Raw genomic sequence first — 14,027 nt, forward strand, 5'->3', positions numbered from 1 at the left:
ATAAGTGCTCTTCAGATATGTAATCAAGCACAATGTGATGAGTTTATAAAAATGGAAACTTTCTGGTATGACTAGAGCACCTTCAGGGTTGTTCATCAACAAAAAACACAGCTGACATTTATTTTGGGAACGAGTGTGTGCGATTTCACAGGCAAAGCTGGCTGCCTCATATTATTGCCTCTGAGAACAAGTCAGTAAAATTGTGGGATTACGTTTCCGGTGAAGATAGGCCCCCAAAAAGTCAATATATTTTCCTCTTCACACCGCACCACACACCTGTCCAAGCACACATGCTACCCAGACATGTATTGGAGTGAGCATATGCTAAAACCAGGATCTTATTTAGGTTTTCTGTTGATTCATCCCGTTACAGCTGCAGTGACGTCCGTGATGTTTATGTCACCGCTCAGCAAGGCATTCACACACAGAGACACAAAGGAAGCTGACGGCTCAGCCAGTGCACTTCCTCTTTTGCTCTGTCAGGTATTCATTTCAGCTGTGACTGCCTGCGCTTACCCTGCAGACACACTGGCTAAATAGATAGCAGCTGTGTGTGTGTGTGGCAGTATTTGACCATGCCGTGTGTTTTTAAAATGTCATCCTTCGCTATTCCGGGTATGCCTTCCTGCCCAAATTGCTGTCCCCTAGCAATATGAGTGAAGAATAGTGCAACAAGCAAATATCGTTTCGAGGCGGGAAGCAAAGCTCCGAGTGGGGGGGTTATGTTTATAGCTGCAGGGTGTTTTTTAAACGATAATAGAAACAATTTAGATGAGAGGAAATGAGCAACTGCGGGTGAATCTCAATGGCCAACTTGGAAACAGGAATATACATAAATATATATGCAAATAAATTCTCAATAAACGGATGGATTGATTTGCCCTGGATGGCAGCCATTGTTCTGTACACTATTTACTTATATGTGAAAGCACAACCCTTAAGTTCTTGAATAAAATGGTTTAATAGTGCATTGAAACCGTTTCTAGGTTATGGAGGCGTATCTATTAAGAAGTCAACTTAAATCTAAATATGCACAAGGCTGAAAGGCTTCCTAACATACGGTCTGCTTTCTAATATGTATTGGAAATGGTATAATGATGTGTAAGGCATAGTTAGACAAAAATGTTTCAATTAAATTAAGTGCAAAGAGGAGAGGTACGTTTTTAATAACAGAACACATCCAAACGTAAACAAAATATGCAAGAAAACATGTCTTGTCACAGAGCGACTGTTTCAATGTGTTCAGTTGTGAATGATCATCATATTCAAATAAGATGTCAGCGTTTGACAAGTGGTCTATTCATGTTTAAATGTACTATTCAAACATGGCCTTGGACCAAAAACTGGATGGTAGTTCTGTGTTTGTTGTGTCAAGCGATTGCAAGAAGAGCAGTTTGAGCTCAAGAGGCTGTTGTATAAAGCTCCTGTTGTGGGTCCCTGACTGAGAAGGCTGAAGACTCTTGGATGTATTACTCATATTTTTGTTTTTTCTCCTGTGAATCTATTATGAATACGTAAAAAAAACTCAGACCACAAGTCAAACTATGACAAGTTAACCAATGACTCGTAGGTGCAGCTTTCTTTAAGGAACTAGAAGTGCATCGGTGAAGTGCAGGGCAACATTATACAGTGATCCCTAAAATAAGATCTTGATCCACCACAAGATCCCAACCAGATTTCTTGAAGAATATAAAGGTGTTTTGCAGAAGCTTTATATCTTTTTTTTCTGTTTTTACGCTTAACAACTGTGCCACAAACCCTTAAAAAGACACAAGAAAAACATGACCTACGCCACATCTAATGCATTGTCAAAGGCCAGGAACTTTAGGCCATCAGCGGTAAAATCAACCAATCACAAGCAGGTGTATTTCTTTCCTTTCCCCCTCAAAGATACAAGGTTTCAGCACAAGGCCATAACGATTTATGGATGGGTTCAACTTAAGGTCATTTACACTCTCAATGAGTCTCAACATATGACTCAGGTGAATTTGCCCATTCATCTTTAGTACCAGTCTTCGTATCTATGCTCAAGTTTATCACCATGGCAAGCAAATCTGTACCATTGAGGAGACGAGGCGTAGAGGGAATGGGAAGAGAGGGACAAGAGGAGGAATGAGAAAATAAATGAAGGGATCAGTGAGGTGAAGAAAATGGGGGAAGGGAGGTTAAGAAGAGGAAGGTTAGCTCAGCGCCTCAGTGACAGCAACAAGCTAGTGAGAACAGATTTGGTTCAGGGTCCCTGGTTCACCTTTGTCCATTGCCTCTCATCGAAGGGAATCTCACATTCCCAGAAGTCAGGAAATGTTCTACTGGAGTTACAGAGCCGGATCGGATCCCTGGAGAAAGTTTCAGTCCAGCGTTCAGGGGGAACTCCTGAGCCTAACGGAGGATTCAACTCCAAGAAATCCGTGAAGGTTCCAACTCCAAAACTCATTATTTTCCTGAACCTATACTGGAGGTTGTGGAAACAAGTCCCATGTATAGCCAGGGTTCTCTGGGCAGAACAAAGGAGAAAAGCTTCAGAACTCTGGGAGCGTGTTTGTGTGTTGGTTAGTCTGCTGGTGGGACTGGGTATACTGAACAAACTGGTTAGACTGGTGCGTAGTGGGCTGACTGGATGCAGTCTGGTTTGCTTGCTGGTTTTCTGATTGGTACTGTTCTAGCTCTCGCTTCCTCCTCATGGCTGACTGCAACTGCTGCTTGATTGCGAGGATTTTTCCCTCCAGTTCTGACAGCTCCTGAACCAGCGGGTTCCGGCCCACACCCAGGCCGGGGCCGCAGTCGCCCACCCCTAAGCGCGCGAGGCCCTGCCCGGAGCCCCCCTGCCCTGGTCCTAGTACTTGGCCCAACCCCCGCCCTAACAGGTCAGAGCGACCGTTAGAGTTGGTCACTATGGGAGGGTGTTTCTCCAATAGGGGAAGAGAGTGGGGACGAGGCAGGGAAGATGGGGATGGCGGTGAAGGAAGCTCCTGGGAGGATTGGTGCTCCAGGTCATTCTGCATCTCTTGTGGAAGGAGCCTACGCCTGTTGCAGTGAGAGGACTTTGCAGGATTCCAAGATGCTGACTGGTTGTTTCCCTCATTGCACCTGGAGATAAGACAGATAGATTGACAAATATCAGGTGGCAATTAGGTTTGTTTTTTTAACAAATAATGTAAATGTGGGAGATTGTGCATCATCTGATCACATCTTTCCAGGCTGAATTCTAAAGCCAGTGGCTCAGATTGCGTCACTCTCCTCAATACACATGCTTACACTTAATTGCGGCATCAAATACAGTATCATTGTATGCATGTTGTATGACAATTTGCAATATAGGAAGAACCAAATCTTGATCAAGAATATAAAGGGAAGACAGATTTCCCTAAACTGCTGTATGGCTGTTCCAGACATTATTGTGTAAGAGGCTCACGTCGAGGTTCTTAGACGAATGCAATCAGTGTGGATGCTTGCCAAGAGCGCAGTACAAGTGTTCTCTCATAATGTCCCATTCCAAAATTATGAAGGCAATAAAGTATGACCATGAATATTTGATGAGTTTACAGTTACCAGTAATTTCAATTCCTCGGCTTCAGTCTTGTTTTCATCAGAATCCCAGTCGTTTCTGGTTAACGTAGTCTGAATAGGTTTGATGATTAATTCTCCCCCTAGGAGTCTATAGGATTGGTGATTTTGTAGTGATACAGTCCACTCCTGGTGTCACGGTGGGCCAGTTGATTGTCCCCATATAACATGTTCTCACTCCTAACACGTCAAATACGAACGCTTTGTCAGTGGCCCTAAGCTTCAAACTACTATTTTTAAGTTAGAAAAGTGCATCCAATAAACATTGTGCAGTTGTTGTGATGCAAATAAGCATAATAAATACCAATGAACATTGACTGTCGAGGCTCACTGGTAGAAATTCACGTCCAATTCATTTCCTCTGCACTGACCTGGCCAACCTCTCCCACACAGCCTGGAGGCCTACCTCCTCTTCAAGCTAATGAGCTCCAGCACCAGTATCATGGGTTGGAGGCGTGAGGCGTCAGTTTGACGCAACATTACTTATGTCATGTTCCATTCAGGCTTCAACACATGTCACAAATGACAAATCCTTTAAAAGGAAACTTAAAAATGAAAAGAGAAAATTCGATCTCAAAGCTATTCCACTGGGGTTAAAGTTACACAAGCTTAAGAAACAGCCAGCCATGGTTGTCCTTGGTTACATATCAATTCCTTTGATTGCACTGGCCGTGAAAAACACCTGCAACTTAAAGTCTGGACTTGACAGGAAGGCAGAAAGAAAGTGGCATCTGCACTACGTGATTGGATATTGCACAAGGCTGGAGTCATGTTGGGTTCAGAGGAAATACCAGTTTGTGTTCTTGCTTTTCTGCTTCACCAAAATATGAAAATGTTTTGTAGGAAAACCAAATTTCTGTCCAGACAATTCCAAATGTGTAGTTATTATGGCAATATGTGTCTGTTGGTTAACACATGATCCTCTTTCTGGTATTTATTTTTTATTGAAATAATATTACACGATTTTGTGGCGAGTCAGTGGTGAGTTAATTGCTAGATTAGACGTCATAAATCACATCGTGACTTCTTATTCAAACAAATAAAACAAGAAAAGTTGCATTTTAAGACAAAATTATAATCATACAAATGGTAAAGTAGTCATCGTAGCAGTATTCTTATGGTAGATTTAATGCACAACATAAAGAAACTTTTTATGAAGATAAAATGTAAGCATTTTTTAAAGCCCCTAAGATCACTCTTTGCTTTCTAACACGCGTCAGTAAATGTAAAAGACCAATTCAGTGTAATATATCCTGTACTCCCTGTCAAAAAGAAACTCTTCACACCGGATCTGCAAGCAGAGAAGAAACCGTGATTTAATTTAAGGAGCAGAGAAGAGAGATTCACCTCGTATGAATTGAAGCCTAACTGAAGAACTCCCTGAATCAAAAGGTGTTTTCACGGGTAGTAAAAGAGAAGTGACAAGAATAATCTAATGAGATCCTCCAGACTGAAGCTGAAGGATGAGAATATAAGAATAAGAAAGAATCTTATCTCAAAGTGATGTGTGCACCTTTTGACAAGAAGGCACAATGTGCTTACATCATGGCTGCAATAGGAGCGATAATATTCAGCAATGTGGTTCACATTATCAGGTCTATTTAGCCGCAAGTCTTAAGACAATCACAGCCGCCTGAAGACCTAAGACATGTCCCTGGTTATGCTTCTTTAATAAATCTTGACCTTTTTTCTCGTTTATTTTGCTTTGCATTCATTGTTTTTGTTGTGTTCCTTTTTATTCATTCATTCTGAAAGCACTTTTTCGCTATACTCTGAAAAGTGAAACACAAATAAAGAGGATTCTTATTATTCGTAGAACCTCTTGTCATAACCAAAAAGCCCTATTCCTGATTGTTTATCTTCAATCCAGCCTTTTACTTGATTTGCTTAACATGTCGATGTCCATGTGTCACTTCTACATGAAAGAGGAGATGTTTTAGCTCCCATGCTATGAATAAATACCGTGAGACTGAGCCCACGTCGTGTCATCAGAAAATATTCAAAAGAAAGAGGTTAGAGACTCCAACAAGAAATAATAATCTCAAGGTCCTAAAAGGGAACTGCGCACCAAACTGTGCTGGCAACGTGTGTTTAGCAGATGAAAAGGAGCTAAAATACAAATTATTATTTCATTCTGCAACGTTAGGATGGCCTTCACATCATCATTATTTTCTGAGGTGGTTAAAGAAGAAATACACATACGAGGTATCAAATCCTCACTGCGGCATCAGAGGGTGTCTTCATTTCTAACTGGACAGCAAATAGAGCTCTTTGTTTGACATGCTGTAGAAACAATGAGGAGGCCAGGAGCTTGTACACACAACTGACAGTCAGACAATTGTTCTTCATCATTTACAGAGAGACCCTTCAGTTTTCTCAACTGCAGGGGCTCAGGTTACTCCTGCTCCTTTTCTTCAGAAAGGCCAGATCCCTCCTCCTCCACACGATTTCAAGTTCTCAGATTCCTCCAAATAATTTCAGGAGATATCTGGTCGCTTCTACTCATCATTAAAATGTGTCCAGTATTTCGTTTTACTTTTTGATTTTCTCCTTGAGCAGTGTTTTTTTTACGAATGTCCTGGCAACCTACTGTTCAGACCCAGAGTTGTTCGACACGCTTCCAGATACTTTTCTGTCTCCTGTCAACCAGTGCAGCTTATGAAGAGGACAGCTCGCGTGCTTCCCTGCAGCAGTTCTTTACGCTGTGGAATTAGAAGGCAATATTTCACCACTGATCATCTGTCAGTACAGATACCTGTCAGCTTGTAGCACAGTGAACGGGGGGGAAGCTGTCTTTCAACAAGCAGGACACAGGTGCACCTGAAAGACATGCGCCCTGCTGAAGTGTCCTTGAGCAAAAAGATATTGAATTCCCCACCAGCAGGCCTGTACAGCTTCCCCACCCGTGTGGAGGGTAAAATACGTTAATGCCAAATTTGGTCTTCTTGCGGTAGACGGTAGCTCTTATATGTTGAGATTGCAATTCTAATACAAGCATTACACAGCAAGACTGACACCAAGAAGCCCAATTCTTGCCCAATTATTTCGGCACTGCAAAGTTGCTCTGGTGGACTGAAAATATTTACTCTTGAGGGAAATTGTATGTGCCCTCAGAAGTGAGCAATCAAAAGGACAATACAAACTATTTACAAATCAACACAGGCGTGGTCTTATATGTATTAGCTCATTAAAACACCACAATGAAAACAAAAGGATTTGAAAAGCCTAAAGGCACAAAAATAAAACAGCAAAATTGCTTTAAAATTAAACTTGAATGTAAGCAACGCTAACTTAGACAGCAAGTTTACATACCTGTAAGCAGTGGAAGCAATGGTCCTATCCCACGGAATTTCTCTATCGAAAAGAGTATAGCAGCTGAATTGTAGCTGAACTTAGAAGTGACAAATGATCTTGTTTTAGTGTCGGCTACAGGTCTTTTCTATAGAGCTACATGACCTTTACACCGCGTTTGATACTAAATCACAAGATCTTAATTGGACATCGGAGAGTGTTTCGTGGCACTACAAACACCGTCTCTGATGCCTTTGGGCTTTTCTTTCCTTGTTAGCGCAGAAATGAAATACGTTACGATTCCATTCCACCTGAGTGTGCCCTCGGTGCGTGCTGCTAAGTAAGGATAGGTGTGAAGTAGAGTACGGCAGAATCAGACAGAGAAAGATGAAATGGAACTCTTTTGCTCAGCAAAAGCTTGAGGGTCGTTTTTTGATCCCCCCCTCAGAGGCACAGAAAAGAGTTATACATTTCTCACTTTTCCCAAGTGACATGGCAATGTGAGCAGTGACCAAATGTGAATAAAAAGGGACGACACTATGACACACGCACTGCAGCGGTGCCACAATGACTGTCCAGATCAGTCAAATAAACCCAAATTGCAACAATACAACATTTGAAGACATTGAAACTGACCAAAGAAGAAGCTTTCATGGTGTGCTGAATCTCCCTCTCTCACCCACTGAGCCAAACAATACTCTGTGACGTCAGCATGAACTTATTTCCTCAATTTCACTTTCTGATAATTAGCTTCCAACAGACGAACCATTCATTTGGTTTCTGATTAAAAATGGGTCCCTGAACTGCCACTCGGATGTTAATTGATGTCACTTATTCTCAGCCTGATTATTTGGCCAATGGGCTGTTGAAGTTTGAAAAATTGACTTTCTGCTTAAAACGGTTACAACATGTGGGCTCGTATATGTGATATATTTTAGTCACACCCGGGAATCCAGAATGACACCTGTCTTTGTTTGTGTGCCTGTAATGTGTGTTAAGTAAGTGTGTGTGTGTGTGTGGGGGGGATACATTACATTTGGTACATTTTGTAGAGGGTGTAGTGGTTTGACACCACTCTATGAGGAGAAAAAATGCACCTGTTTTTGTTGACATGTGCACAGAAGGCGAAAGGATGAAACCTTGTGATTGAAGGATGACCCGCTCGCCTCAATCAACCTGTTTCTGATGTGTCCTTGCATCCACAGTCAAAACAAAATGTACTGAATGGGTCACAAATAATTACAACACAACTGGGCTCAGTTCATATTCAGTTCAATCCCTTGGTAATGGGTCCCCCCCCCCCCCAAAAAAAAAATCATTATCATTTCCAATATATTTCAGTGACGGATTCAACTGAAGTTGTACTGAGCCCAGCCGTCAATGAAGGCGACATTACCTCTTCTCAGGCTTGGTAACCGTCGGCAGTTTGTCATCAGTGAAGACTGAGTTGAGGGCCCGGTGTAATCTCTGGAAAACAAGCAACACATTACCTGTCACATACTTACTCACTTACTGGAAATTGATTTCACCTGTTTCTCTGCGATTATTCTGTTGTTTATTGGGAACATGAAATGCTTTATGTGTTTTTTATGTGTGCGAGAAAATAGGAAGACAATATATCACCTCCAAATACATATGAACCGACTAGTAAGCACACTTTGCAAGTAGAAGAAGCAGAAGAAACACATTTTTTACATTCTGTTATCGGTATTCCCTCACTCACTTAAATAATCAGAACAATTCTTCTTCGAGTGATTGTAATGTGGTTCCTTTCCAGCTCATGATCAAAAGGGTGCTTCGCCGTGTTGTACATGTGTGTATTTGTGTGTGAGGTCAGCACCTGACTTGTGTGCAGCCAGTATTTGAAGCGTGGCTCCTTGACCCTCGGGATCACCAGCTTGTACACGATGAGTTCCGCTATTGTGGTCAGGAGGGATAAGGCCACGCCCACACAGAGCATCACAAACAGGCCGGAGAAATGCTTTATGCCCATCTGCAGCGTCTGGAGAGACACAGGGTTAGTGAGCGAGAGAGCTGGGCAGCGGGAAGAAAGTGGACGGTAGAAGGAGACGCAGAGAGAAAGAGATCAGGGATGCAAAGCTGTTACTTCTGATGGAGTAGTGGTTGTCTGAAAAATTCGGTCCAGGAAGTACAATTATACAAAGTCCCTCGGGTTGTGCCTTTGATGGTAAAACAACCAGATAACAACACAACTTAAAAGGTACAAGATACAGGATTGGGAGCTTTTCGATTGCCTCTCAACGTGGTGACGGCGAGCCAGCGGCTCACAACTAGCGGTGCTGACAGCGCTAACGGTGCAAACAACGGCAAAAGTGTTGACAGAGCTAACAGTGTTTACACGAGGGGCTAGCGGAGGGTGGGCGCTACGTTTCTGCAGCGATTATCAGCATTATTACATTATGAGCGTAGTGCAGAGCGGTGACCGTGAACTAGCCAGTGACACGCTCACATGAACGAACATGCACCCGAAGCACATGCGGCCGGCCTGGCTATGTCAACAAGGCAAAGAGATGTTCGGATTACAAGAGGGAGCGTGACTTCTTTCTTTGCTCAGGTAGACATTAGTCCACTGTGTACAAAGCAAGTCGTTGTTTACTGCTGAATTCAAGCTTTGGAGATCGAATTTAGCTTTACATATGTATGGAGTGTTTCAGACAGAGGGTGAATGCAGGTATATTCAGACAGTGTGAGAAAATGTATGTCATTTTGGAACATTAAAGGATGCAAGCATGTTCAAGTAGAAACCTAAAATAAAAATGGATTCACCATGGAAATGACGCTGACTTGTAATTGTAATTAAGTGAACATATTTTTTATATTTTTCTAATGTTATGTTGCTATTTGCCAGCTACCGCCTTTTTACTTGTTTTCTGTGTTTTATGTGTGTATTTTTGTTTGTCCACAACAATTTATAGAGAAAATGACTCAAACTGCATGTCTATGTGTGAGCCTCCTTTTCTCATAGAGGCAGATGTTGTATTCAGTAGCAGACGTGGCACTAGCTTCTGGTTTGTGTACACACAATTATTTCCCCAGCTAACACTTTAATGATAGCATTCGTGTACCGGTAATTTAAATTTTCTTTGGCCGTTATTTCACATGAAATGCGTGAACCCGTTGAAGTATTCACCACAGTCAGAAGTATATCTATCCTATACCGTCTCTATTACAGCAAGTTTGGCCGACCTCCCGGGAGTCATTGGCTCCCATTCTTTTCAAATTTCCATTAAAAACAGCTTGCATAGACAAAACACTGCATTGCCAGACGTAATACATCATGGATTTTTTTCCCCCAGAACTTGACTTTAAAACATTGCAATCACTGCAACGTTTTCTCCGCAAAAAATGAGTGAGAGGAGAATATTGCTCAGGTTTGCTTTCAACTCTGTTTTCCATCCTATCAGAAGTAAACAACACTATGAGGTAGTGGAAAAAGTGATAACTGAACAAGCAACAGCATTTCAAAGTCACTATAGTGAAAATTGCAATGCTGTGAACTGAATTCAGCTTTGCCCTTTAAAGAAAAATTGACATCTGGAATAAGATAATACCTCCCCATATTTACCGGTCCTGGAAAAATACAGCCTGAGTTTGATTTTAAATCACTGATAGATTTCTCCTGATTTTTCTGAAATCCTGCTTCTCATGCTGGGATATCACACGTCTCCCCCCCCCCCCCCCCCCCCATCATCTTGATTGCCACTCATTCTATTCTGAACGTGTCACTATAGAGAAGCCTCTCAGAAATGCATCCTGAGTCTGCAAGTGTGGCATCTCCTATTGGGATATCACGCTTTTCTTAATTCAGCGCGTGTTGCAGTTGCAGCAGAAGTACGTTCTCCTGTGAATCTGTTTTACTGCTGAGTATGGAGCAGCTTGTGATGCAGCAGCGGCTGCAATGATTGCATTATAAAGTCACGGCGGTAAGAGGAAAAATAATATGTATGATGGATTAAATTCGTCATTGCAATATTGTGACTTGGCGAGTATTGTCAATTAGAAGTGGAAGCCAATGATTCCTGTGCAGTCGGGCAGTGCAGACAGTAGTCAGTGTCACATCTGAGTGCTGGAGAAGACATCTCCAACTTAGGATAAAAGACAGCAAGACGAGATTAATCTAATACTTTGCTCCAGTGTGTAAAAAGCACTGTAAGTTATTGTTCATCAACCCGCTCCAACATCCCTCACAGTTATGGGCTTCCTTGGATCGCACATTCTTCCAAGTTTTGGCCGCAAACACACTTCCTGTCTCTTTTCACTCTACGCAACCATAGAGAACAATTATTTTTATTGTAATTCCCAACTCCACTTTGTAAATTGCATGGGTTAGTTGCATACATTTCCTGCATAATAAAAAAACATAATGCTCACAATCTTCCTCCCTTTGATCACAATTTCTTTCCAGGTAATGTTAAGTTTGGCCGTCTTAATGTTAGGTAATTGAATATTGTGTCATTTATTGGTATTGATTTTATTACTTCAAATGGGATCAAATTCTTTGGGGTGACAGGGAGCTGGACGGATGCCAGAGAGTTTGACTGCCTTCGCTAAAGCCAATCCATCAGATGTTTCATCTCTTCAGAATCCCAGGCTTGCTGCATGTGGTGTAGTAGCCATTCATCGGAATAATAGATTGAAAAAAAGAAAAGAAATGCTGAGCAGGACTAAACTGAGCCAGCCTAGTCAGTAATTCATATTGCATATATCGCATGAATCTCCCCCTGATGTTGTCCAGTGTTCATTTTGACAGCACACTGTAACTTTAATGTAATTATACATATTCTACGTAACTTATTTAACAGCAGTATCTATAATGCTGTCGGCGTAGGCAGGTGGAGGCATGATGCTGCAAAATGAAATGTACCCGGAGCAATTTAAATGTCTGCAGCTGCAGATAGCATCTGTAACATGTCTAGATGTTACGCAGTGGGAACTGGTTCACTTCAGAGACACTGAATCTGTTGCACTGCAGTGTGCTGCTTCTGCTACTATGAGACTCAGAAGATGGGCATTTATAATGATATATTTGGTGTGTTTCGGTAATGCCCCAAGTGCTGCTTTATCAGACTTCATAAAAGGGGGTTTTATGCCTTTGCATGCAAGAAAAAATAAATGAAACACAAGAGGAAGCTGGGGGCAGATGAGTTATGGGGGCATAGCTCAGTGAGCAGATGGTGGGTCAGGCGGCCGGGCTCTGAATTAGTAAGGAGCCATTACTGTACATGGAGGTTGTGCAGGCAGTGCAAGGAAAGTATTCTGACAGCCAGGAAAATCATGAAATCAGGAGAAAAGTTCTGGGTAAGGGTAGAAAAAAGTGACAAGAAATAAATTGTGATCAATTGAATGAATTCTGACTAACCAGAGAGAGAAAGAGAGAGTTTATTTTATTTTTATGATAAAGAAAGTAGGTCCCTTCTCTACAGGGTGTAAATAGTTACATCGTTGTTTTACTCTCGGGGCAGCGGTACAAGCTAAAAACACAAAAGTGATGCGTTATCTCCTGATAAAGTTTTTGTGGCAAACACGTACGCAAACAGTTTCCCAAGAGCTGGCTTTACGTAATCCACGACAAAATATGTTTTCCCATTAAGAATAGTCATTCGATTGAATGTTCATATAAGAACATTGACGAGTGCAGCTTTAGTTTTTTTTGGTCTTTGGTATAATTAGCAGAACGTTAAAGCCATGATGCCAACTGAAACACCAGACAATATCCACGTGTGGAGACAGAAAGACACAATACGGCAAACATTCAACATGTACTTAAATGTCACCATACAGAACAATGCCTTTGCTGCTGTTCTGTACAAAAGGCGGTTCTGTTCCTACCTGAGTCACAGCAAAGCTGCGCTTCCCGCAGGGCACAACCTTGTACCATTTGTCATGGAGCATGTCCATGAAGCCATCCGACTTGTACTGACTGACAAGCTCTGAGATGTTGGAGGTGAGTGGAGAGTTCTGAGGGAGGCCAATGCCATAGCCTGCCAATGGACACACACACGCACACACACACACACACACACACACACACGATGCAATTATTCCTCTGTCGCAGGAGCACAATTATTTTTGAGCTTCACCTCCATGCACTAACAGAGTAAGAAAAATAACAACTGAGCAGAAAGGAGGGAGTCTTGGCATCTTTTTTTTTTTTTCACCGGCGCTTATCAGAAAGCACCATCATCACTCTAAAACAAAGCAGGTACTTAACATTGTGAGTAAATCTCTGAATGCCTCAGCTTGCCAGGAAAGTGTGACAAATACAGCAACAGCCAATTAGAGAAGTACCTCGCCTTGGTAGGAAGTACACCGATTGATTTGTATCATATCCTGGAGGCTTAAGGGTGCACTAAGTAATTAACAACAACACTGGAATCTGGGACTATGGTGGCCTGTAATGGAAGCAAGCACCATGGGAACATCTTCACAGCGGGAGGAAGGAGCTTGCTAAGTGGACCAGAGATTAAAAGCAGACAGTAGAGGATCTAAGCTGTTGAAAGCAAGATGATTAACTGCTGTGCAAAGGTTGAGTGAGTGATATCGTTGAATTCTGGGCAGTCCTAAAATGCTCATGGGCAGTCATTCAGGACGACCTCTTAAAATGTAGTGACAATCAAAAACCAAAACAGTTCTGTGGATACTGATGCCTTAATCAGCCAACTGTTTTCCAGTGATGACGAATTACCAATTTAATATGAAAATGTCCTTTATCAATCTCTACCATCATCAAAAAGATGGGAAAGCGCCACATATTCATAAAGTGCTGTTTTGTGTATTCCAGGCTCGGGGAGTAACAGAATACATGGGACGACGCTACGTAATTAGGATACGAGAGGAAAAGACTGTTTTCCATTGCAGTTACAGGAACGAAGACATCGTTCGATTAAAGACACATTAGTAAAAATGGGGAGTTTACGGTTTTCAATTTGAAAATTAAAATTAGGAATAATAGGCCGAACCTACCACGCGTATGGGCACACGTGGGCACACTTCCCGTCACAATAGCCTCTAAAGTTAGTGAAAACGTAAGCAATCAAGTTACTTTACTTTGGTGTTCCTTGGATTAAGTTACAGACTACATTTGTAACAGGTAATTAGTAATTGTAAATACCCTGAATAAGTGAGTTATTTGTCTTATGATGAGAAGCCAT

The 14,027-nt window shown here is 41.9% G+C and overlaps 1 protein-coding gene across 1 annotated transcript in view; it reads right to left on the minus strand.

The window, feature by feature from the left end:
- Nucleotides 1-2,519: 2,519 nt before the first annotated feature.
- grin3a (glutamate receptor, ionotropic, N-methyl-D-aspartate 3A) overlaps nt 2,520-14,027 on the minus strand; it is a gene marked incomplete at both ends in the record, with an annotated part of 38,545 nt that continues 27,037 nt past the window's right edge. The window contains 4 exons of the mRNA XM_079289255.1: nt 2,520-3,087; nt 8,252-8,322; nt 8,696-8,857; nt 12,706-12,857. Of these exons, the coding sequence (XP_079145381.1) occupies nt 2,520-3,087; nt 8,252-8,322; nt 8,696-8,857; nt 12,706-12,857 (953 nt within the window). The remainder of the gene's footprint in view (nt 3,088-8,251; nt 8,323-8,695; nt 8,858-12,705; nt 12,858-14,027) is intronic.

Source organism: Melanostigma gelatinosum (assembly GCF_949748355.1).
Source record: "Melanostigma gelatinosum genome assembly, chromosome: 18".
Taxonomy (NCBI): Eukaryota; Metazoa; Chordata; class Actinopteri; order Perciformes; family Zoarcidae; genus Melanostigma; species Melanostigma gelatinosum.